This window comes from Enhydra lutris, unplaced genomic scaffold (genome assembly GCF_002288905.1).
Source record: "Enhydra lutris kenyoni isolate GAN:26980312 unplaced genomic scaffold, ASM228890v2 scaffoldscaffold1, whole genome shotgun sequence".
Lineage (NCBI taxonomy): Eukaryota > Metazoa > Chordata > Mammalia > Carnivora > Mustelidae > Enhydra > Enhydra lutris.
The window spans coordinates 34235005-34259621 of record NW_019154085.1 but is presented as its reverse complement, the minus strand read 5'-3'; the positions used below and the strand labels follow the sequence as shown (position 1 = coordinate 34259621).

Below are 24617 nucleotides of genomic sequence, written 5' to 3'. Positions count from 1 at the left end.
TATTATGAGATATTGGCTCACATCATTATGGAGACAAGAAGATCTTCCATCTGTAAGCCTGAGACCCAGGGAAACCAGTGGTATTGTTTGAAGACCTGAGAGCCAGCAAGGCTATGATGTAAATTCCGGTTCCAGTCTGAAGGCCAGAGAACAAGGGGCACCAAGGGTAGATGGAGAACATCAATGTTCTAGTTCAAGTAGTCAGGCAGAGAGAGAATTCAACCTCCTGCCTTTTTGTTCTATTCAGGCCCTCATCAGATTGGATGATGAGCACCCATGCTGGGAGGCGGGGGAAGCATCTGCTTTACTCAGTCCTCAAATTCAAATGCTCATCTCTTCCAGAAACATCCTCAAAGGCACACCCAGAAATAGTGTTCAACTGGTTATTTGGGCATTCTGCTAACCCAGTCAAACTGACATAAAATTAACCTTCCTGTTTTCATGGATAAGGAGACTGGGACTCAGAGAAGTAACTTTGCTAAGGGCATACCACTAATAAGAGATCATCAGAATTTAGACCGTGCCGCAGGACTCCAGGGCCTCAAGCTTCACCACCCTGCTCTAAGATGTGTGAAAAAAAGCAGTTGGGCCAATGGTAGATTACTCTGTGCATGTCAACTTATATTATAAAGAGCTTCAGACAAATAGCATTAGTGTTTAAATTTAATTTATAACTATAGAGCTAAAGTCTGAACCAATGCAACCTGCTGATATGGTGTCTGGGATTAAAAATATCACATCTTACCATGAGTTTCCTATTGCTCTGATAGTAAATCACCACAGTTTAGTGGCTTAGAAAAACCCATCTTCACTATCTTATACGACTGGAGGTCATAACTCTGTAAACGGCCCCATAGGGTTGAAATCAAGGTGTCAGCAGGCCTGCATTCCTTCTGGAGGTTTTAGGGGAGGCCCCTTGCCTCATCTTTTCTAGCTTCTAGAAGTTTCCGCAGGCCTTGGCTGGTGACCCTCTTCCAGAATTTTCCTAACCCTGACCTCTGCTTCTCTTCTTGCATCTCTGACTCTGACTTTCCTCTAATAAGGACTTTGTTATTCCATTGGGACCCCATCATCCAACGTAATCTTTCCATTTTAAAATCCTTAATTTCCTCACTTTCAAAAATCCCTTTTGCCCTGTTCACAGATTCTAGAGATTAGGGCAATGAGGACATCTTTGGGGAGCTATTATTCTGCCATCATACCTTATTCTACATCAATCATTTCAAAACTAATTAAAGGAACTTCAGTGAAACCACAGACTTCCCTTGACCTTATCTCTCTCCTCCACATCTATTTAATGCTTTTAAACATTTTTCCCTATAAATTCAGGACAGAAGATGAAAAAATATTAAGGTAAAGGGCTATCACTATATTATAGAATATTTACTGTATCAATTGACCCCTTGGAAAAGCCCCTCTGAAAGATGTATTCACTGTAGACATTAGATTTTTTTTTTTTTTCAAAAAGAAAAAAAAAGAGAATATTCTCACTGTTAACCTGGCTTTTAATCTTTCTTGCTCACATGTGTTTCCCAGAATTCTTTTTTTTTTTTTTAATTTTTTTATAAACATATAATATATTTTTATCCCCAGGGGTACAGGTCTGTGAATCGCCAGGTTTACACACTTCACAGCACTCACCATAGCACATACCCTCCCCAATGTCCATAACCCACACCCCCCAACCCCCCTCCCCATCAACCCTCAGTTTGTTTTGTGAGATTAAGAGTCACTTATAGTTTGTCTCCCTCCCAATCCCATCTTGTTTCATTTACTCTTCTCCTACCCCCTTAACCCCCCATGTTGCATCTCCTCTCCCTCATATCAGGGAGATCATATGATAGTTGTCTTTCTCCGATTGACTTATTTCGCTAAGCATGATACCCTCTAGTTCCATCCATGTCGTCACAAATGGCAAGATTTCATTTCTTTTGATGGCTGCATAGTATTCCATTGTGTATATATACCACATCTTCTTTATCCATTCGTCTGTGGATGGACATCTAGGTTCTTTCCATAGTTTGGCTATTGTAGACATTGCTGCTATAAACATTCGGGTGCACGTGCCCCTTCGGATCACTGCGTTTGTATCTTTAGGGTAAATACCCAGCAGTGCAATTGCTGGGTCATAGGGTAGTTCTATTTTCAACATTTTGAGGAACCTCCATGCTGTTTTCCAGAGTGGTTGCACCAGCTTGCATTCCCACCAACAGTGTAGGAGGGTTCCCCTTTCTCCGCATCCTCGCCAGCATCTGTCATTTCCTGACTTGTTAATTTTAGCCATTCTGACTGGTGTGAGGTGGTATCTCATTGTGGTTTTGATTTGTATTTCCCTGATGCCGAGTGATGTGGAGCACTTTTTCATGTGTCTGTTGGCCATCTGGATGTCTTCTTTGCAGAAATGTCTGTTCATGTCCTCTGCCCATTTCTTGATTGGATTCTTTGTTCTTTGGGTGTTGAGTTTGCTAAGTTCTTTATAGATTTTGGACACTAGCCTTTTATCCGATATGTCATTTGCAAATATCTTCTCCCATTCTGTCAGTTGTCTTTTGGTTTTGTTAACTGTTTCCTTTGCTGTGCAAAAGCTTTTGATCTTGATGAAATCCCAATAGTTCATTTTTGCCCTTGCTTCCCTTGCCTTTGGCGATGTTCCTAGGAAGATGTTGCTGCGGCTGAGGTCGAAGAGGTTGCTGCCTGTGTTCTCCTCAAGGATGTTGATGGATTCCTTTCTCACATTGAGATCCTTCATCCATTTTGAGTCTATTTTCGTGTGTGGTGTAAGGAAATGATCCAATTTCATTTTTCTGCATGTGGCTGTCCAATCTTCCCAACACCATTTGTTGAAGAGGCTGTCTTTTTTCCATTGGATATTCTTTCCTGCTTTGTCGAAGATTAGTTGACCATAGAGTTGAGGGTCTATTTCTGGGCTCTCTATTCTGTTCCATTGATCTATGTGTCTGTTTTTGTGCCAGTACCATGCTGTCTTGATGATGACAGCTTTGTAATAGAGCTTGAAGTCCGGAATTGTGATGCCACCAACTTTGGCTTTCTTTTTCAATATTGCTTTGGCTATTCGAGGTCTTTTCTGGTTCCATATAAATTTTAGGATTATTTGTTCCATTTCTTTGAAAAAAATGGATGGTACTTTGATAGGAATTGCATTAAATGTGTAGATTGCTTTAGGTAGCATAGACATTTTCACAATATTTATTCTTCCAATCCAGGAGCATGGAACATTTTTCCATTTCTTTGTGTCTTCCTCAATTTCTTTCATGAGTACTTTATAGTTTTCTGTGTATAGATTCTTAGTCTCTTTGGTTAGATTTATTCCTAGGTATCTTATAGTTTTGGGTGCAATTGTAAATGGGATGGACTCCTTAATTTCTCTTTCTTCTGTCTTGTTGTTGGTGTAGAGAAATGCAACTGATTTCTGTGCATTGATTTTATATCCTGACACTTTACTGAATTCCTGTACAAGTTCTAGCAGTTTTGGAGTGGAGTCTTTTGGGTTTTCCACATATAGTATCATATCATCTGCGAAGAGTGATAGTTTGACTTCTTCTTTGCCAATTTGGATGCCTTTAATTTCCTTTTGTTGTCTGATTGCTGAGGCTAGGACTTCTAGTACTATGTTGAATAGCAGTGGTGATAACGGACATCCCTGCCGTGTTCCTGACCTTAGCGGAAAAGCTTTCAGTTTTTCTCCATTGAGAATGATATTTGCGGTGGGTTTTTCATAGATGGCTTTGATAATATTGAGGTATGTGCCCTCTATCCCTACACTTTGAAGAGTTTTGATCAGGAAGGGATGCTGTACTTTGTCAAATGCTTTTTCAGCATCTATGGAGAGTATCATATGGTTCTTGTTCTTTCTTTTATTAATGTGTTGTATCACATTGATTGATTTGCGGATGTTGAACCAACCTTGCAGCCCTGGAATAAATCCCACTTGGTCGTGGTGAATAATCCTTTTAATGTACTGTTGAATCCTATTGGCTAGTATTTTGGTGAGAATTTTTGCATCTGTGTTCATCAAGGATATTGGTCTGTAGTTCTCTTTTTTGATGGGATCCTTGTCTGGTTTTGGGATCAAGGTGATGCTGGCCTCATAAAATGAGTTTGGAAGTTTTCCTTCCATTTCTATTTTTTGGAACAGTTTCAGGAGAATAGGAATTAGTTCTTCTTTAAATGTTTGGTAGAATTCCCCCGGGAAGCCATCTGGCCCTGGGCTTTTGTTTGTTTGGAGATTTTTGATGACTGTTTCAATCTCCTTACTGGTTATGGGTCTGTTCAGGCTTTCTATTTCTTCCTGGTTCAGTTGTGGTAGTTTATATGTCTCTAGGAATGCATCCATTTCTTCCAGATTGTCAAATTTGTTGGCGTAGAGTTGCTCATAGTATGTTCTTATAATTGTCTGTATTTCTTTGGTGTTCGTTGTGATCTCTCCTCTTTCATTCATGATTTTATTTATTTGGGTCCTTTCTCTTTTCTTTTTGATAAGTCTGGCCAGGGGTTTATCGATCTTATTAATTCTTTCAAAGAACCAGCTCCTAGTTTCGTTGATTTGTTCTATTGTTTTTTTGGTTTCTATTTCATTGATTTCTGCTCTGATCTTTATGATTTCTCTTCTCCTTCTGGGTTTAGGGTTTCTTTCTTGTTCTTTCTCTAGCTCTTTTAGGTGTAGGGTTAGGTTGTGTACCTGAGACCTTTCTTGTTTCTTGAGAAAGGCTTGTACCGCTAGATATTTTCCTCTCAGGACTGCCTTTGTTGTGTCCCACAGATTTTGAAACGTTGTGTTTTCATTATCATTTGTTTCCATGAATTTTTTCAACTCTTCTTTAATTTCCTGGTTGACCCATTCATTCTTTAGAAGGATGCTGTTTAGTCTCCACGTATTTGGGTTCTTTCCAAATTTCCTCTTGTGATTGAGTTCTAGCTTCAGAGCATTGTGGTCTGAAAATATGCAGGGAATGATTCCAATCTTTTGATAACGGTTGAGACCTGATTTAGGACCGAGAATATGATCTATTCTGGAGAATGTTCCATGTGCACTAGAGAAGAATGTGTATTCTGTTGCTTTGGGATGAAATGTTCTGAATATATCTGTGATGTCCATCTGGTCCAGTATGTCATTTAAGCCTTGATTTCCTTGTTGATCTTTTGCTTGGATGATCTGTCCATTTCAGTGAGGGGAGTGTTAAAGTCCCCTACGATTATTGTATTATTGTCGATGTGTTTCTTTGATTTTGTTATTAATTGGTTTATATAGTTGGCTGCTCCCACGTTAGGGGCATAGATATTTAAAATTGTTAGATCTTCTTGTTGGACAGTTCCTTTGAGTATGATATAGTGTCCTTCCTCATCTCTTATTATAGTCTTTGGCTTAAAATCTAATTGATCTGGTATAAGGATTGCCACTCCTGCTTTTTTCTGATGTCCATTAGCATGGTAAATTCTTTTCCACCCCCTCACTTTAAATCTGGAGGTGTCTTCAGGTTTAAGATGAGTTTCTTGTAGGCAACATATAGATGGGTTTTGTTTTTTTATCCATTCTGATACCCTGTGTCTTTTGATTGGGGCATTTAGCCCATTAACATTCAGGGTAAGTATTGAGAGATATGAATTTAGTGCCATTGTATTGCCTGTAAGGTGACTGTTATTGTATATTGTCTCTGTTCCTTTCTGATCTACTACTTTTAGGGTCTCTCTTTGCTTAGAGGACCCCTTTCAATATTTCCTGTAGAGCTGGTTTGGTATTTGCAAATTCTTTCAGTTTTTGTTTGTCCTGGAAGCTTTTAATCTCTCCTTCTATTTTCAATGATAGCCTAGCTGGATATAGTATTCTTGGCTGCATGTTTTTCTCATTTAGTGCTCTGAATATATCATGCCAGCTCTTTCTGGCCTGCCAGGTCTCTGTGGATAAGTCTGCTGCCAATCTAATATTTTTACCATTGTACGTTACAGACTTCTTTTCCCGGGCTGCTTTCAGGATCTTCTCTTTGTCACTAAGACTTGTAAATTTGACTATTAGGTGACGGGGTGTGGACCTATTCTTATTGATTTTGAGGGGGGTTCTCTGAACCTCCTGGATTTTGATGCTTGTTCCCTTTGCCATATTGGGGAAATTCTCTCCAATAATTCTCTCCAATATACCTTCTGCTCCCCTCTCTGTTTCCTCTTCTTCTGGAATCCCAATTATTCTAATGTTGTTTCGTCTTATGGTGTCACTTATCTCTCGAATTCTCCCCTCATGGTCCAGTAGCTGTTTGTCCCTCTTTTGCTCAGCTTCTTTATTCTCTGTCATTTGGTCTTCTATATCGCTAATTCTTTCTTCTGCCTCATTTATCCTAGCAGTGAGAGCCTCCATTTTTGATTGCACCTCATTAATAGCTTTTTTTATTTCAACTGGTTAGATTTTAGTTCTTTTATTTCTCCAGAAAGGGCTTTTATCTCTCCCAAGAGGGTTTCTCCAATATCTTCCATGCCTTTTTTGAGCCCGGCTAGAACCTTGAGAATCGTCATTCTGAACTCTAGATCTGACATATTACCAATGTCTGTATTGATTAGGTCCCTAGCCTTTGGTACTGCCTCTTGTTCTTTTTTTTGTGGTGAATTTTTCCACCTTGCCATTTTGTCGAGATAAGAGTAGATGAAGGAGCAAGTGAAATACTAAAAGGGTGGCAACAACCCCAGGAAAATATGCTTTAGCCAAATCAGAAGAGATCCCAAATCGTGAGGGGGGAGAAAGGGGATAAAAAGAGGTTCAGAAAGAAGAAGAAAAAAAAAAAAAAAGAAAGAAACAAAAAAAGAAAACCAATAAAGAAAAAAGTATAAAAAGGAAAAAATATATATATATTAGATAAACTAGTTAAAAAACGTTAAAAAAGAAAAGGGTAAAAGTTAAAAAAATTTAGCAGAAGAAGAAAAATAAATTGAAAAAGAAAAAAAATTAAATTAACTGCAAGGCTAAAGAATCATGGGGAGAAAGCCATGAGTTCCGTGCTTTGCTTTCTCCTCCTTTGGAATTACGCTGCTCTCCTTGGTATTGAAACTGTACTCCTTTGTAGGTGAACTTGGTCCTGGCTGGGCTTCTTGTTGATCTTCTGGGGGAGGGGCCTGTTGTAGTGATTCTCAAGTGTCTTTGCCCCGGGCGGAGTTGCACCGCCCTTACCAGGGGCCGGGCTGAGTAATCCGCTCGGGTTTGCTTTCGGGAGCTTTTGTTCCCTGAGCGCTTTCCGTAGAGTTCCGGAGGGCGGGAATGAAGATGGCGGCCTCCCGGTCTCCAGCCCGGAGGAGCCGAGAGCCCGGGGCCCCACTCCTCAGTGTGCCCTCAGAGAACAGCGCCAATTTACTCCCGTCACCCTGCCTCCGGCCGCACTCCGAGCTGACCGAGCCTGTGACCGGTTCAAGGTAACCCCAAGCTTAGAGCTTACTCCTCGGCTCTATCTCTGTAGCCGGCTTCCCTGTTCTAATACCTGTAAGCTCTGCGACACTCAGACACCCCTGATCCTTCTGTGACCCTGCGGGACCTGAGGCCACGCTGACCCTGCGTGGGCTTCACCCCAGTTAAGCCTTTGGAGCGATGTCCCTCAGCGGAACAGACTTTTAAAAGTCCCGATTTTGTGCTCCGTTGCTCCGCTGCTTGCCGGGAGCCGGCCCCTCCCCCCGCAGTCTGTCTTCCCGTCGCTTTGGATTCACTTCTCCGCCAGTCCTACCTTTCAGAAAGTGGTTGATTTTCTGTTTCTAGAGTTGCTGTTCTTCTTCTCTTCGATCTCCCGTTGGATTTGTAGGTGTTTGCAATCTTTAGATAAGCTATCTAGCTGATCTCCCACTACCTGAAGTAGTCTCAGCCTGCTACTTCTCCGCCATCTTGATTCCTCCCCTCCTGTTTCCCAGAATTCTTATAAAAGCCATGGACTTTTCCATTGGAGAACATGTATGTAATGAAAGCCCAGTGAACTCTGCAGTGCATACTGAAAACTAAGGTTACATTAATTGCAAAAATTGATAGGAATTATTTCATGGTGCTTTTACATTGTAAATATTTGCAGTATTTAAGTGAAGGATGCATTCATAGTTAACTGGAATTCTTGAGAATTTATTGCATTCCCATATGCTCTTTATGTTAGCTAAGAAAAAGGAAATTTCTACCTGGTACATGGCTGATTATTGTATATTCTTAAGTATGCATCAACCTTTGTTACCAGCTTAGCATACTGGGATATAAAGAATGTGTAAACTTGTAAACCATTCTAATTGAGAAGCTCTCACATTTTACCATTCACCAGAATCACCTGGAAGGCTTGTTACAACACAGATTACTGTAACCCACCCCAGATTTTTGGATTCCAGATGTCTGGAAAGGGGCCTGAAAATTGGCATGATACTTGTTGAACAAGTTTCCAGATGATGTTGCTGCGATTCCAGGCATAACATTTTAAATATCAGTGTAACAAATCCTTTCCTGAACGATGTGAAAATATGTGCTGGATAGATAGATGTAGAAGGGGTCTAATAAAGAAGCTGGCAGATAATCTCCTTGGTTTTCTAACACCTTATTTCTTGACCATTCTGGAAACTACCTAGCTGCTCACATGGAATTGAAAGCAGCTTACATCCATGGGATCCTGATATTCCTGCATGAAGTAGTTATCAAAAAACATAGTTTCTCATCCTGGAAGATTCTATTACTGATTAGACTGCAAAACTCCTAGTGAGTTAAAGCCCTATACCCTCTCTCAACTCAATTCTTACCTTTGTATCATCCTCACACCTGACACAACATGACACACAATGTATCATACCTTCACAACATATGTTTCAGAGGTTTGGAAACTGAAAAGCACTATACAATATAGAGGGTGTCAAAACATTTCTTTTTAAGAACATGGAGTAGGCTCCTCATTACATCTATTTTTACCATGTGTCAACTTTATGTTTTATATTTATTCGGAAGCATTCTTCATGTAGCTACAGCATGATGTCATCACAAAATAGCTCATTGCTTGGTTAACACAATAACACGTTTCATCTATTTTTGTTCTTTTTAAAAAGAGATATCCACGCTTCAGTTACATCATCCCCTGCTGCCATGTTTCTGAACACTGAGCCTATAAGTCACCTGGGATCTTATGAAAATGCAGATTCTGTGTCCACATGTCTGGGGCAGTGTCCTAGACTATGCATTTCTAATGAGCTCCCAAGCAATGCTCGTGCACTGTTCCTTGTGCACAATGGACCAGGCGATGATTCAGTTCACTCAATGTATGTTCCTTGATGATAGGATCTTCAATCTATGCCTTTTTGACACCCTGCAGGTAGGTGTGTGTGTGTGTGTGTGTGTGTGTGTGTGTGTGTGTGTGTGTGTGTTTAATCCATCCTCTACTAACATGCATTATCAAATGAGAGATACCAGTCATTCTAAATTATCATCACCCAACACAATAAAGAAATAAAAATATCAGCCCCTTAACACATGACTGCTAGCAGGACGGATATTCACTGAGAGTGAAATTGGTCCTTCTAACACTAAGAAATGTGGTACTCAGTTTCAGGGAAAGAATTTTTAGAAGACCAAGGCGTCTATGGTTTGTCTTACCCTGACCCAGGGCAAAAGAGTTTCATCCTAGTCTGGCTATTATCTCTCTCCTTGCAGGTGAAAATTGAGCTCCCGACCCAGCTCCATGAGAAACACCATATTTTGTTTTCTTTTTATCATGTCACTTGTGACATAAATGCCAAGGCTAATGCCAAGAAAAAGGAGACGCTGGAAACTTCAGGTACTGACAGGATGCGATCTGAGACAACGTTTCATGTCATCTGTGTGACTTGAACTGGAGAGTATTGTAAAGCTCCCATTTATTAAATTTTTTAATGAGGTTTTCTATTCATAAGTGACAAATAACGTTGCTTTTACCCCTCACCATGGAGGTTTGTTCTCAGAAGTTTTCTCTTTGTTCTTCCTTTGCACAGTTGGATATGCTTGGCTTCCCCTGATGAAACATGATCAGATAGCTTCTCAAGAATACAATATCCCAATAGCAACAAGCCTGCCTCCTAATTATTTAAGCTTTCAAGATTCTGCAAGTGGAAAGGTATTGAATGATATATAATTTAAGAGAAAAAAAATACATGAGCTAAATGGCATGAGGTTACCTTCTGTCTGCTATTTAAATGAACCCAAAGACTGTAGTATAAGTAGCCACTATCATTATGAGTTGAGTACCTACAATATTTCAAAGGTCTTGTTTCATTTATGGCCAGTGGAAATGTTCCATTAGAATGGCCCCCTGATAACACATTGGCCTCCCTTACCAATATTGCAAATGTATTTGCATCTTCTGTTTTGCCTCTCTAGAGTCATGTAAGGTGAGTGGATCTGGATGGCAAATTAACATAAGCTAAATAACCTGTTTATTTTCTTTTCTTCAGTTGCCACAGTGACAGTAACATTCTCTTTTTTACAGCACGGCGGGGGTGACATTAAGTGGGTTGACGGTGGCAAACCACTCTTCAAAGTATCGACATTTGTGGTATCCACAGTGAACACTCAGGTCAGTGTGTTGTCCTGAAATCTCAGCATCTGCTCTAACACGAAGAATCGTCAGGGGGCTCTTATATTTAGACGAGGGGACTCACCATTTCCCAAGTTGTCAGAGGGGCAGGTGATTGAGAATTGCAAAGGAAGAATGTCTGAGATAACTTTATGCTTCTCCGAGGAGAGCTAGAATGCCCCGACCTTTCAGCCCTAGAACACCAGACGCATCTGTCTCAGGATGATACCCTCGTGGAAATACAGCTTGCTTCACTGACAACACCCAAGTATTAAAAATGGGAAAGGTCGAAATGAAAGATTTTTGATCTTTACCTCAAAACTAAACCTAAGGGATGCCTGGGTTGCTCAGTGTGTTAAGCGTCTACCTTGGGGTCAGGTCATGATCCCAGGGTCCTGGGATCGAGTCCCACATAGGTTTCCTTTCTCCCTCTGCCTCTGCCGCTCTCCCTGCTTGTGTGCTCTCTCTCTCTCTCTCTCTCTCTCTCTCTATCAAATAAACAAATAAAATATAAAAACAAAACAAGACAAAAACTTAAGTCTGATTCCAGGGCCTACCTGGTGCTCCTGATGGACAGGCCACGAGGTCAGCAGAACTGCCGTGGAGAGCCTCCTCAGCCACATTCTTCCGCAGTGATCCTGCACAATTTCCCTCACCCCTGCCGTCCTTATTTTATCAGCAGGAAAACGGTGACAGTACTATCTGCCTGACGTTGTGGGAAGGATCAAAATGAGAAATCGCATGGGAAAATATCTCAGGAACTGAAAAATGCTCTACAGATGTTGCTATTGCTGTTGCTAAATTACCACAGATGCACATCTTCCTCTGCAAGACAGCTGATTTTACATCAGTGTGAGGACTTTCATGATACAAATTATAAAGTACAAAGAGAATCATTAAGTACACATACTGTATTTCTCCTCTCTTAAATTCAGTGTGTTGCTAATACTCACTTGCTGAGAGAAAAGACATCTTCCAGGTATTACACACATATTGGTTCAGAATTTCTCTCCATAATCTCTGGGGCCTCAAGCCAGATTTAGCCCTCTTCCCCAGTCCTCTACCCAAACTCCTCAAGTCCCACAGAATGGCCCTTCCCCACCCAATTCTGCCTTTATATACCTCAGAATATCAGTCCTTCTTGCTCACACGTCCAGCTGCTTTCTTCCCAACAGACCAGGTGTCTCTCTGACTCATCACCACTCATCTTTCTCTGCCTCCGCTGCCACCGCCCACATGCTCTTTGCCCTGGTGGGACACATTCGTCCTTCATCAAGCCCAGGATTCACCTCAGTGACCAAACGCCCAGGCCGTCTCTAGCACCATGCCCTCCATCTGCTTAGCTTCCCCTTTCAAAACTCAGCCCTCTTTGCCAGGAAGGCAATCTCTCTCTCTTCCTCCCCTCCTTGCATTGTCCTGGTCAGCTCCCACCGGTCCTTCAGATGTTGGCTCAAATGTCACTTTCTCAAAGAAGCCTCTCCTATTTGCTGACCCCTCAGACATGCTGTGTCATCTTGTTGTATACCCACATGGCCCCTTGCTTTCCTGGGAAGCACTTACCTAACTATGATCAAGTAGGTGTGTGCTGACATGGCGGCATGGTACCTGTCTCCTTGGCATCATGGAAGGACCACAGAGGAAGGAACTGGGTTTTCCTGGCCCTCCACGCTGTCCTCCATGCCTGCCAAGGGCCTGGCACATAGTCAGCTTTCAAAGAATAATTGTCACATAGATGAATAAGTGAAATGAAACTGAAAATATAACACAAACACACACCCCATAACTGAGAGAAACCCAAATCACAAATATCCTTCCAGAATCAGTACATTCCAGAGAAATATCCAGAGTGTGTATCTTCACTAAAACTCTTTGTCTCACTTTCCGACTATATAATTCTGACCCTTAGCTCAGAACTTAGAGAATTTCTAAGGTGCCACCCTCTACAGAAAATAGCATTAAAGGGAAAATTTTGTTTACTCAGGCTGTTGTAATAAATACCACAACCTGGACAGCTTACACAACAGAAATTTATGTTCTCATCATTCTGGAGTCCAGAAGACCAATATCAAGGTGTTGGTGGGGTTGGTTTCTTCTGAGGCCTCTCTTCTTGGTGTGTAAGTGGCCATCTTCTTGCTGGGTCCTTTCATGGTCTTTCTCTATGCCAGTACATGTCTGCTGTCTATTCCTGTGTCCAAATTTCCTCCTTAATTTTTTTTAAGTAGGTTGGTCTTGAACTCATGACTCTGAGATCAAGATCTTAGCTGAAATCAGGGGTCAAACACTTAACCAGTGGAGCCACCCAGGTGCCCCTAAATTTCCTCTTTTATGGAAACATCAGTCATTTTGGACTAGGTCCACACTAACTGCCTCATTTTAATATAACTATGTCTTTAAAGACCTTATCTCTAAATATGGTTACATTCTGAGGTCCTTGGAGTTAGGATTTGAACATGTGGATTATGAGAGAACACAATTCAGCCCATAATAAAGGGTACAAATCAGTTTTATCTCATCAGGTTAGAGTGAACGTCCTAATTTTTTACTAGCTCAGGCATTCTAAGTCTGAAAATATCCCTGTGCAAATTAAGAGTACATCTTCTCATGTGTGTTAAGAAATATATAAGAAAAATACATCAAAGTCTGTGGGAAAAAAAAAACAGGAAGATGAAAAAAGGCAATTAGAAAAAGGGGGTGAGAGAGCCAAGAGAAGTGCTTCCCAAGCCACTGTCATGTGACTAAGAAAAAAAGCACACACTCGACTCTTTGGTAAAGCACCTGCTTATCAAGGCATCTGTCCTCCAGAAATACTTGCCCTCCATCAGCACAACTGCTATACAGCTTATGTGTCATCAGATAAACATTTTATTTGCTGTTTCAGGATCCCCGTGTGAACGCATTTTTCCGACAGTGCCAAAAAAGAGAGAAAGATATGTCTCAGTCACCTACCTCGAATTTCATCCGCTCTTGTAAGGTAACATGAGATGCAAATAGTTTCCGTGTTTCCAGGGCAGAAACAGGCAAAAGAGACCTTGACAGTTTCCAATGAGTAGCAAACTAAGAGATGATTTTTTAAATGCCTTATCAATTCAGAGAGTGCATGGTTATTTCTCAACTCCTAAACTGTTTCTGCCTGTTGTTTACAAAACAAGTAAACATCAGGGTTTTTTCCCAAAATAAAAATGATTGAAAATCAGAATCAATTGATTTTAAATTAGATAATTGCATATCAGGTCCTCGCAACTATGTCCCAATGCCACATGGCATGTTAAGTGCAGTGAAGAATAAAGCCAGATAGAGGTGAGCTAGAGGATTCGTATTTGAGTTCTGAAGCACATCAGCAGAATGTGCTTTAAATTTAATCAGTGCCCTTTCTCTCCCACTAACTTACTACAGAACTTACTGAATGTGGAAAAGATTCACGCAATCATGAGTTTTCTGCCTATAATCTTGAATCAGCTCTTCAAGGTGCTGGTACAGAATGAAGAAGATGAAATAAGTACAACTGTGACCAGGTATCTCTCCCACGGTCTTAGGAGATGAGATCTTACTGTCTGTGAGTGCCCAAAACTGTGATGATAAGGAAATGGCCCCCCACTTGTGTATGCTTGCATTTCACTTGAACATATGTCTCAGATTTTAAGTATTTTTTCACTCTTGAGTTCTTGACTTCAAATCTGTTATCATTTGGATAAAGCTTTAGACGTCTTTTTTAACTTTCTCTTTTGTTTTTTTTGTTTTTTTTTTTTAAGATTTTATTTATTTATTTGTCAGAGAGAGAGAGGGAGAGAGAGCAAGCACAGGCAGACAGAATGGCAGGCAGAGGCAGAGGGAGAAGCAGGCTCCCTGATGAGCAAGGAGCCCGATGTGGGACTCGATCCCAGGACGCTGGGATCATGACCTGAGCCAAAGGCAGCTGCTTAACCAACTGAGCCACCCAGGCGTCCCTCTCCTTTGTTTTTTAATTAAGCTTTCTATTTTGAGATCATTATTGATTTGCATGCAGTCATGAGAAATGATGCAGAGAGATACCCTGTTCCCTTTACCCAGTTTACTGATGGTACCATCTTGCAAAACTTGGTAGCACTACCAAGATATTGACATTGATAGAAACAGAACATGGAACATTTCCATCACCACAGGGATCTCTCATGTTGCCCTTTATACAAAATTATTTCCCTCATGTCCCCAGCCCACACCCCTTAGCCCTGGTAACTACTAATCTGTTCAAATTTTAGATAGATACATAGGCAGACAGACATAGATGATAGATAGATAGATAGATAGACAGACAGACAGACACATAGATAGGAAGGACATCTAGGTTTTTTTTTTCAGTTTGGGGTAGATTTTAGGTGAACACAAATTTTTATTTCTTTGAAGTAAATGCCTAGTGCCATTGCTGGGTCATGATAGTTGCATCTGCATTTTTTTAAGAAAATACTGAATTGTTTCCCAGAGTGGTTGTACCATTTCACATTCACACTAGATTTTTTAAAATTTTTAATTGTTATCTTTAAAATTTGTCTCTACTACATTCTTCCAACATTACTAATCTGTCTAGTAACTTTGATGAACCTAATTTCCTCTCTATAGAGATACTATTTTAAATTAGTTAAAAGCATCATATATGTCTAATGTTCATTTAAAAAAAAAAAAAAAAAAAGCAGTCACAGAACTCTGGAAAAAAAATTGCTCTCGACGTTGAAATGTGTCCAGAACTTTCACAAACCTGTAAGCATATTGTTAACCTCTTTCAGAATGAGGGTCTTTAGTCTTGTTTTTAAAGTAGCACTCTGAAGCTCTGGAAAATTAAAGTATATCTAACAATCCCACCACAGCCAGTTCTAGACCCAGATTAAAAGTCCCCAACTGTGCCTTCAAATGAGGCTCTTTTCAGCGTGAATACACAGGTCTTCGTGAATAAGACTCCTAAATATTTTAACAGAGATGTGCTGAAATTCCCAGACCTTCCAAAATGCTACAACCATGGAGTAGCTGGATGTATTAACATGAAAATAGTACCACCACTGCTGCTAGAAACACTTCACCAGCTAAGATGGGAAATAAAAAACAAAACCCTGAATCTCAACCTAATGGCTTTTTACAAAAGTATATGTATTGCCGCCTTTTTGGAAGGGAAGCCCTCTTTAAAAGGACTATGATAATTAGAGGTTAAAAGTTTTAAGTTTTAATGAGATACCAAAGATGATCCTTTTTCAAGAAGACAGTGTCAACCAACATGCCAGCCATAAGAGTTTCCAGTGTGATATCGCTGGCATAGATACTCCTCGTATCTTAATGTTTAGAGATTTCAAGGCTGGAGAGGGTTAACGGGTAATATAGATATTGGGGCATCTGAAGGGGGAGTCTGAAATTGGTTCCTGCATTCATTCGGTACCTCTTAAATACCCAGTTTATGAAGCACTCCAGTGCCCAACCAAGTTGTATTTTCCCACCTTTCCCAGAAAGACCACTAAACAGTTTTGTTTTTCCAGGGTTCTGACCGACATTGTGGCCAAATGCCATGAGGAGCAGCTGGAGCACTCCGTCCAGTCGTACATTAAGGTACAAAGTTGCCACTTGGACCCTGGGTGTATCCCCTTGTGCTGTGTGATTTGTCTCATTTCCTGTCTGCAGTAAGTGGGACCTTTCTCCCGTTAACTGGATGGGGCTCACCACGATAATATCAAGCATTCCTCTTAGCTACTTAGAATTCCATCTCTTTGCATTGATGTTCAAGACATATTATTTAAATGTATAATAACATGTACCTGTGCAAATGAATATTTATATGGGAGGAAAGAGCAGAGAAAGAGAAGAGAAAATGAAAGAAGTATTGCCCTTTTGAAGTTCACATTACAAATAAATACAATTCTTATGTAAAGTTACGGAATATTTTCCCTGTTGGTTTGTTGAATGCTCTGTGTTTCTTCGGTAATGTTTTCTTAGCTCTTTTTATTGTTTTCTCAGGCATTATTTCATTTTCCCAGTTACTGTATATTTGTACCTGCTTCTGGTATGTTAAGTCCTTTATCCTCGGGCATGATCCACTAGCCCATTCCATCCCTGTGCACTGCTTCCAGTGTCCTTTGTCAAGTGTTCACTTAGACATGTTCATATTCTCATTTCCAGTTGGCCTATGAACTAATGCCAGTGAACTTGTGATGATGTTTGCACACTAGAGTTCCTGCCTAAATGTCATCTTCTTGAATGAAAAGAAAGAATCCATCCAGAGATAAATGAGAGAGTCTTGTATTACTTTATGATGCATAGAGGAGCTCAATTTCTATTTTTTTTCTGTACAGAGTAAACCTTTTTGAGACACAGAACTTTTTTAACTTAAAGAATTTATTCCATTAATCTATACCAATAAACATATATTCCTATGATTTAGACATCTAGAAAGGTGACTAGAGAAGTATGTGGGGGTTTCTGTGCTAGAAATGAGTGAAAAACAAAACAAAACAAAACTTCCCATGAAATTTCATTCTGGAGTGAATCCCTCTGAAGGCCTTTTACATTATGGTTTTATATCTGTATAATTTCTATTTGCCTGAAATGTTAAGTATCTTCCCAAATACTCAAGTATGAGCATGTGCCCTTCCTTAAAATAGCCCATATGCCAAAAATAGTTAACTTCACAATAGTTTCCCTATAGTATACTTTTATCCAACACAATGTACATTTCAGTTGCTGAAAGACAGTTGACCTACAAATGCTTGTTTATTTTTCTCTCTGTTTAAGACAGAATGGTAGCATACTTTAATCTAGTACTGATGAATTTACATTCAACAGAATCATCAATGGAACTTTCTCTCAATGCTTAACTCACGTTTTCCATTTCAATCACCAAAGGATCTAAGAAGAAAACAATTCCCCAGTCCATATTACACAAAGCCATCTTCATTTCAACACAAGTATTTACCTCGTTCCAATGGAATCATTGAAGATTACGTTAAGAACCCACCGATGCTATGACTGTTTTTGTGACAGCCAAAGAAATTTCCTTATGAGAACCTTAAATCAGCTCTCAGGCTCATTCTGTGATGCTCTTGAAAAGGTGTATTGGAATGCATCCTGGTATGGTCTTCATTTTTAACCAGGATGTTTGAAATCTCTTGATGTGACAATTTGATTTTGCAATATAAGAGATTGCTTATTTGGTTTGCTTTGAAGTGGGTGAAATCCAGAAATGTATACCTAAGTGGGATTTGAAGCTTATAACAATTCCTAAAGGTATTTCATAAAAATATTTTCACATATCTAAAGTGGACACACCCTAATAAATATTATCAACCGGAATTTTACTCCAGAAAGAACACTAAACTAGCAAGTGGGAAATTAGACTCTAGTCAAGGCTAAATAGTTAATTTGAGTAATCAGCACCTCTGGACCTCATTTTTTTTTCCTCTGTGAAGTGAGAAGAGATGGACCTAATGAACATCTAGCTCTATGAATCTGTGATTGACCTCCTGTTGCAGTACATGGTTAACAGACTAAACCTTGACTAAAGAGTCTGATTTTTTTTTTTAATTCCCTGTGGAAAAAAGTATTTTTTAACATGTAGATGAATATTAAGGCCTATATCTAGGTGTATAATGAAAACTGATGGGCTGGTACCAATACATGCTTTGATGTCCTTGAAGGATGTGATATATTCAATGGAATTTATATACATTCAGGAGCAAACTAAACACCATTTCAAGTTCAGTGGTGCTAAATGCTGCTAACTCACCCCATTTACAATATCCAAAATACACACATACACCATGTCTTTTGCAAAGATGTGTGTCTCAAGTCAATCTAATTAAATGCCATGGTTTATTGCAATTCATGGCACTGACATGTTCCAGCCAAAATTTTAAAATAAGAATATCTCACAGCTAGTTTTCATGCTGTTGGTGTTAAATAACTACATGGGACCAGGTAGCTGGTAATGATATTACCCTCAGATGAGTTACATTTCATGAGGGGGAAAAAAAGTCATATTACTCTTGATTTGGGCCAGTTTCATTATCTCTTAGCTTTGTCTTTCTCCTCTGCAATGAGCTTGGAGAAGTCAGGCTCCATCAGAGCAACTTAGGTGTCTATGAGTTGCAAAGTTCAAAGATACGATTATAAATCCTAATGTGAATGGGCTCCTGCTTTGAGTTTCTTGCCTGCCTTCACTCTTGATTATAGTGAAGTCTGGGTGGTGAATATTATGAAGAAATAACCTTTCTTGAGGCAAACCCAACTCATAAGTAAACCAGTATAATCAGGGATAAGCATTTTATATTTAAGATATGTGCATAAATGGGTACTGATACCCTTAAAATCTAGGAAGAAATACTGAAAATTAAAACCATTACATACATTCAGAAATGCACCCCAAAACCAGTCTTTCAAGAGAAAAAAAAGTGAGCAGCATTTGTTATCTTACTGATGGCCAATGTTCATGAACCCTTTGTTAGCTGTGTCTGAGCATGAGGTGAAAGAAACTGGGCGTGTGGGGAGCTCACCTACTGGCCTCTGGAAGGCACCTGCTTCCCCACTTGGCTATTTGAGTGGGTGCTCTACCCTTTCAGGATGAAGAAATGCTACCATGCCACCTGTTACCAGTGGAAGGAAGGAGAAGGGGAAATGTGTCCTGAGTAGGTGGGTCAAAGCCCTCCATGTTTCCTTGAACCTGCTAAATTGCTCTCTGGCTCTTTCCTTTGATTTCTGCAAAAAGAGTTTCAAGGAGAGCTTAGGTGAGCTGAGCCCTCTCTGTGCAAAGCCCTAAATAGGAACGGTTGTGTACTACTCTTATCATTGGGCCTTCATTGATTTCATGACAAAATTTGGCATGAGCAGATAATTGTGAAATACAAGTTATTCAAGTAACATAATTTTTGACGCTTTCTTTTTTTTTTTTTTTAAGTCTTTAACTTTTTTCACTTTCTGGGTTTCCTTCAGTTCGTGTTCAAGACCACGGCATGCAAGGAGAGAACAATACATGAGGAACTGGCTAAAAATGTGACTGGTCTTTTGAAATCAAATGACTCGACAACAGTAAAGCATGTCTTGAAGGTAAAGAATTTGAAACAATCCTTCAACAGCTAGCACAAGAGATCGCTTGCTCTCATCCCTGGAAGATAATAAGACTCATTGATTTCCATAGATCATTTCTCTTATAGTTTCTGGCATAAGCGTCATAAACTGTATTGAAACTGTAGTACATAAAAACATTAAGCAAGAGATCTGTGTCAAAGGAACAGAAAATATACAGTGGTCCCAGTGGAGTCCATTGGCCCACAGACAGAATGAGTAACTGTTAAGAATCATCTGAAACACTCCGAAGTGCTAACTGTAGCAAAAATAAAGTTTGTGGGGCTTTTAGGCACTGTAAGAAGAAATGTATCAACAAAAGGATTAGTGAGGTATTAATGAATATACTAACGGAGAGGAAACAGACAAAGCAACCATGGTTTGACTGCAGAAAGTTGAAACACATGCATTTGTAGGCACATAAAGATGGTGAGAAGCTTGTAAATAGATGACTAAATTATTATAGAAGAATGGACTTAGTCCCTAGTTAAATTAATTACCTATCATGACTTGACAGATGGATGATTGATTAGTACGTAGCTGGAAAGTGAAGGCAGGATCAATAAACATCAACATGAGTTCCCTAAACTCAAATTATTCTAAGCCAAGCAGTGTGTTTAAATTAGTCTTATGAGTATATTCATTCTGTTCATGCAACAAAGATGTTCCAAGTGCCCCCCATGGGACAGGCACCAAACTCAGCATTTGGCAGGCATCAGAGAATAGAATAAAGACCTCCACCCTTGGGAAGTTTGCATTCTACTGGAGAATAAAAGCAATAAAGGACAGACATAGTAACAAAATTAATTAAATCGTGTATTAGAAAGTGAGAAGTGCTATAGGAAAAGAAAATGTTGAGCCAGTAAGGGGAGCTGGGTGCACTGGGGGTACAGAATGAGGTTTGCAGATTAAATAGAATGGTCAGGATAGAGCTCTGGAGAAGGCAAGCTTTAAGCAAAAAACGCAAAGGAAGAGGGGGAGTTGGCCATGTGGAACTGGCTTGGAGAACAGTAAAGGTAAAGGGGAGACATGTATAAAGTCACAAGGCAGCAGCATGCCTGAAATGTCGGAGGGGCAGCAGAGAGACCAGTGTGGCTGGAGCAGGGGGAGGGGGAGGTGGCAATGGTAGGCAGGTAGTTAAGGCCTCCTGGGCCATTGCAAGGACTTTGGCTTCCACTCAGTGAAAGTGAGCTATTCGAGGGTCTTGAGCAGGAGTGTGACGTGAGCAGACCTGATGGTTGTGTAGGGAACAGACCTTAATGGGGTGAGGATGGTGTTGGAGTGCTCAGGGGGGTTGCTTGCCAGAGAAGCAGGCTTCTCTGGGGAGAGTCAGCCCTCAGTTAAAAGATGAGGTGAAGGGAATTTGGGAGAAATTGGACCTTCAGGAGACTTTGTTGATGTTGGACCATGCATTCCAGAAGGTATGGCAAGAGGGAGTCAGGAGCTAGGAAGCAGTGGGCTGGGTGCACACGAAAAGGAATATGCGAGGCCAACAGATATTGGAGGACAGGAGGGGAGCAGGGTTTCTCTTATCAGAGACGAAGTGAGGCAAAAGGTTTAATTTCATTAATCCTGGTGGACTCAAGATAAAAGGTAGAGACAAGCCAGAGTGCTAAGAGGTGGGGCATGGTAAGTATTAGCTGCATTAAGAGGCAAATGTGGGGACATTGGGCATATGGTGAAAAATATCATTTCTGACAAGATGGGGAAAGGGGATTTTAACAATGTGCCTTGTGTTAATTATGAGTTCCATTTCCAAGATCAAGTGACCCCTTCGTTAAGCCAGAGCTGCCTTGTTAGAACTCAGACCTCCTCTGCCTCTCCCCTCAGACAGAATTCTAGAGTTAGGGCTGTGTACTCAGGAGTTCTTAGCAGCATAGTTTGTCTCAGCTGAAATTGGATAGAATTCAAATGCCCGTCCATGGTAGAGCAGATACGTAAAGTGTGGTCCTGTATGTAATGCAGTGACAATACTAGACTCCCAGCTACGTGGCTCAACAGAAATGAATCTCAGGACAGAATCTGTTGAATGAAAAAGCCAATCACAGAAGATTCCATTTATATGGAGTTCAGTGGCAGGCAAAATTAAGTACTGCTTCCATGTATGAAATTGGTAGCAAAATTATGAAGTAAAGTAAGGGAACGATTAGCATTCATTTGAACAGAATTCAAAATTGTTATCTGTGGTGGAGAAAATGGGAGGGAGGCACATTCTTTAAACTGTACATAGACCACATATACTTTCTGTATCTGGATAAGAATGACCCTTAGACCCGAGAAAGAGGGACCTTCATGCAGGTACATGTTTTGGTTTTCTCTAGCTACACACCTCCCCATAGGAAGAGGTGGGAGAGAAGCCAAGAGAAATGTCCATTGGGAACCCCTAACTCCCTTTCTGGACCTATAAGGATTCCCAGGAGACTCCCGCCTTAAGGGCTTACTGGCATATTCCTGGTTCTGCAAAGGCCTCTTTCCTAAGTCCATCCTTCAGAGGGGAAATCGTGATGCCAGAGTTTAAGTCCAGGCTGGAGGAAGAAGCACCTTAAAGTGGGAGAGAGTCACTGGTCTGTGGACAGCACTCACTTGTGCAGACTGGACGGTCATGTGTGCAGCTGGCCCATCCATTCCAAAGTACATTTTAAAATCAATATTTATAATATTACATGTTGTAGAGCACAGAGTCATCATTATTTTGCTGTAACATAATACATTTCTTACTGTCTTTTCTTTTTCTAATAGCACTCCTGGTTCTTCTTTGCAATTATCCTAAAATCAATGGCTCAGCACTTGATTGACACAAATAAAATTCAGGTAAGATCATAGGTAATACAATATTATCCAACAATTGTGCTGATGAATACGCTCTCATTAGTTCCATTTTTATTTACTTCGTAAAACTTAGCAATTTATGTAAATTGCTTTTTAAGTGAGAGAAATGATTGTGTGTGTCAGTACAGGTCCTTCAGAAGCCAGGACAAAATTAGAAGTGCAAAAAGATGAGGGGGAAGGACAAAAGGAACAGGAAGTTCTTTTTTTTTTTTTTTTTAAGATTCTATCTATTTAAGAGATACAATGAGAGGAGAGAGCATGAGAGGGGAGAGGTCAAAGGGAGAAGCAGACTCCCCCACCGAGCAGGGAGCCCCATGTGGGACTCGATCCTGGGACTCTAGGATCATGACCTGAGCCGAAGGCAGTTGCTTAACCAACTGGGCCACGTAGGTGCCCCAGAAGCAGGAAGTTCTAACACCTGTGGAAGGAGATGGGGAAGGAAAGAAGGAGTGTTGGCCAAAAATCACTCTGTAGTGGGAAGATTTTGGTTAGGCCAGTGTGCAATCTGAGAGCAGAAAATGTTCACTGGGAGACTCCTGCATGGGGCTGATGGTCTGGTCTGATGTCTCTGCAAGCTCAGTTATTAACTTAAAGCAGCCTCGGGAGAGTGTGGCCTTGGCATGAGCACTTGAGTGGATCCCAAAAGTTAGCAACTATTTATGTTCTTCCTAGTAGATTTTTGTCTTGAAGGAACATCTGAGCTGTACATATCCATGGCTTCCACAGTCCTCTGTTTGGACCACGTGCTCCTGAACCTGCTCTTCCACAGTATATCTCAAGGCCCTACCTGATCTCATGATTTCCCTTCTCTTCTGTCCATTTTTTACCCCCTCACCCTCGGCCAGCACCTCTGAAGGTCTTGATGACTTACCACACTGTGGTGAGACCCAGCCCTCAGAGTGGTCCAGAGTGGTAATCACACTCTACCCATACTATTTGTAGTTACGATTGGGTAAGGAGGAATAAGAAGGACTCAAGTGGATTGACCACCCGAGTTCCACAGAGACTTCTCTGCACTCCCATAGTGGGTAAGACCAAGGGGAACCTCTGACTCCACCCCTCTGCCACCAAGAGAGTAAATCAGAATACTGTTTTGGGTGGGGATGGTGGTGAACAGCGATATCATCTTTATTTTCACTCTTGGTCAGGAAGGGGCAGTGTTGGACCTTTCCACTAGGCCTTTTGCACTAGGAAAGTTCCACATGCCAAGCATCCACTGTAAGGTTAATTCAAATGCCAATTATGTCAATTATGCATAATGTATAAATACACATTTGTACCAGGTAAATAACTGTTGGGTGGATCTTTGAGACCAGTGGACCCACAATTAACAGAATTATAGTCAGGACTCTTACTGGTCCCTGTAAGTTCCCACTCTAACAGGGTAAATGTCATGATTCTTTTGGCCTTCAGATATCAGTATCAACTCAGATCTTGTGTTTAATAGTGCTTGAAATATGTGAGTAATCCCCTCTCCTTAGTGTGGTCACCTGAGTAAATGACTGTAGGGTCCCTTGTAGAAGGACTGACAGAATCATGGCGGTATATGCTTACTGAAGTATTGCTGGGGTTGTCTTTTAGAGACTCCCTCTCTTCTTCAATCAGTGTGTATCAGATCAGAAAATTGACTCAGGTCCAGGAACAGAGAAAGGTATCATGAATATTTTTTGGAGCAAGCATCCTCATCTTCTGACAGTCCATTCCTGCCCTCTTGGTGGATTAAAGACTGTCACTGTTGGTTGCTGTCTGTTTTTCCCAGAGGGACCCCACACATTATTAACTGGCTCTACAACTACGTGAGAGTCTAGCCCCTTTGGCTGCCCTCCAACCTTGCCATCTGTTAGGATAATCACAGGCCTCTGGCTCCTAGAGATTAAATAGCATCACATGGCCCCTGCTACTTTGGTGAACATCATCTCCATGGCTGTTAGTGAGACAGCACTGTGACTGCCTGTCTCACCTGCAGATGGGAGACCCCTGATCTTCTGAGGGATGTCGGTCCCATAAACTTCTTCATGGCTTTGGTGTGGATGGTGTGTCGTCCGGACCTTCCTATAGAACTTGACCATCCAGTGGGCCTTCTGGTCTCAATATATGCATTCCTATATATCCACTTTCCTCTCTCTCTTTGTTCCTTCCTCTGTCATTTGCAAGGGCACCTCAAGC

General features: G+C 40.7%; 1 protein-coding gene across 3 annotated transcripts in view; it reads left to right on the top strand.

Annotated features, from left to right (window-relative positions):
• LOC111145251 (dedicator of cytokinesis protein 10) overlaps nucleotides 1-24617 on the top strand; it is a 294365-nt gene that overhangs the window by 215423 nt on the left and 54325 nt on the right. For all 3 annotated transcript variants that reach the window (XM_022500052.1, XM_022500044.1, XM_022500061.1), the window contains 8 exons: nucleotides 9656-9779; nucleotides 9973-10094; nucleotides 10467-10553; nucleotides 13432-13524; nucleotides 13947-14065; nucleotides 16049-16118; nucleotides 19491-19604; nucleotides 22362-22433. In XM_022500052.1, coding sequence (XP_022355760.1) covers nucleotides 9656-9779; nucleotides 9973-10094; nucleotides 10467-10553; nucleotides 13432-13524; nucleotides 13947-14065; nucleotides 16049-16118; nucleotides 19491-19604; nucleotides 22362-22433 — 801 coding nt within the window. The remainder of the gene's footprint in view (nucleotides 1-9655; nucleotides 9780-9972; nucleotides 10095-10466; nucleotides 10554-13431; nucleotides 13525-13946; nucleotides 14066-16048; nucleotides 16119-19490; nucleotides 19605-22361; nucleotides 22434-24617) is intronic.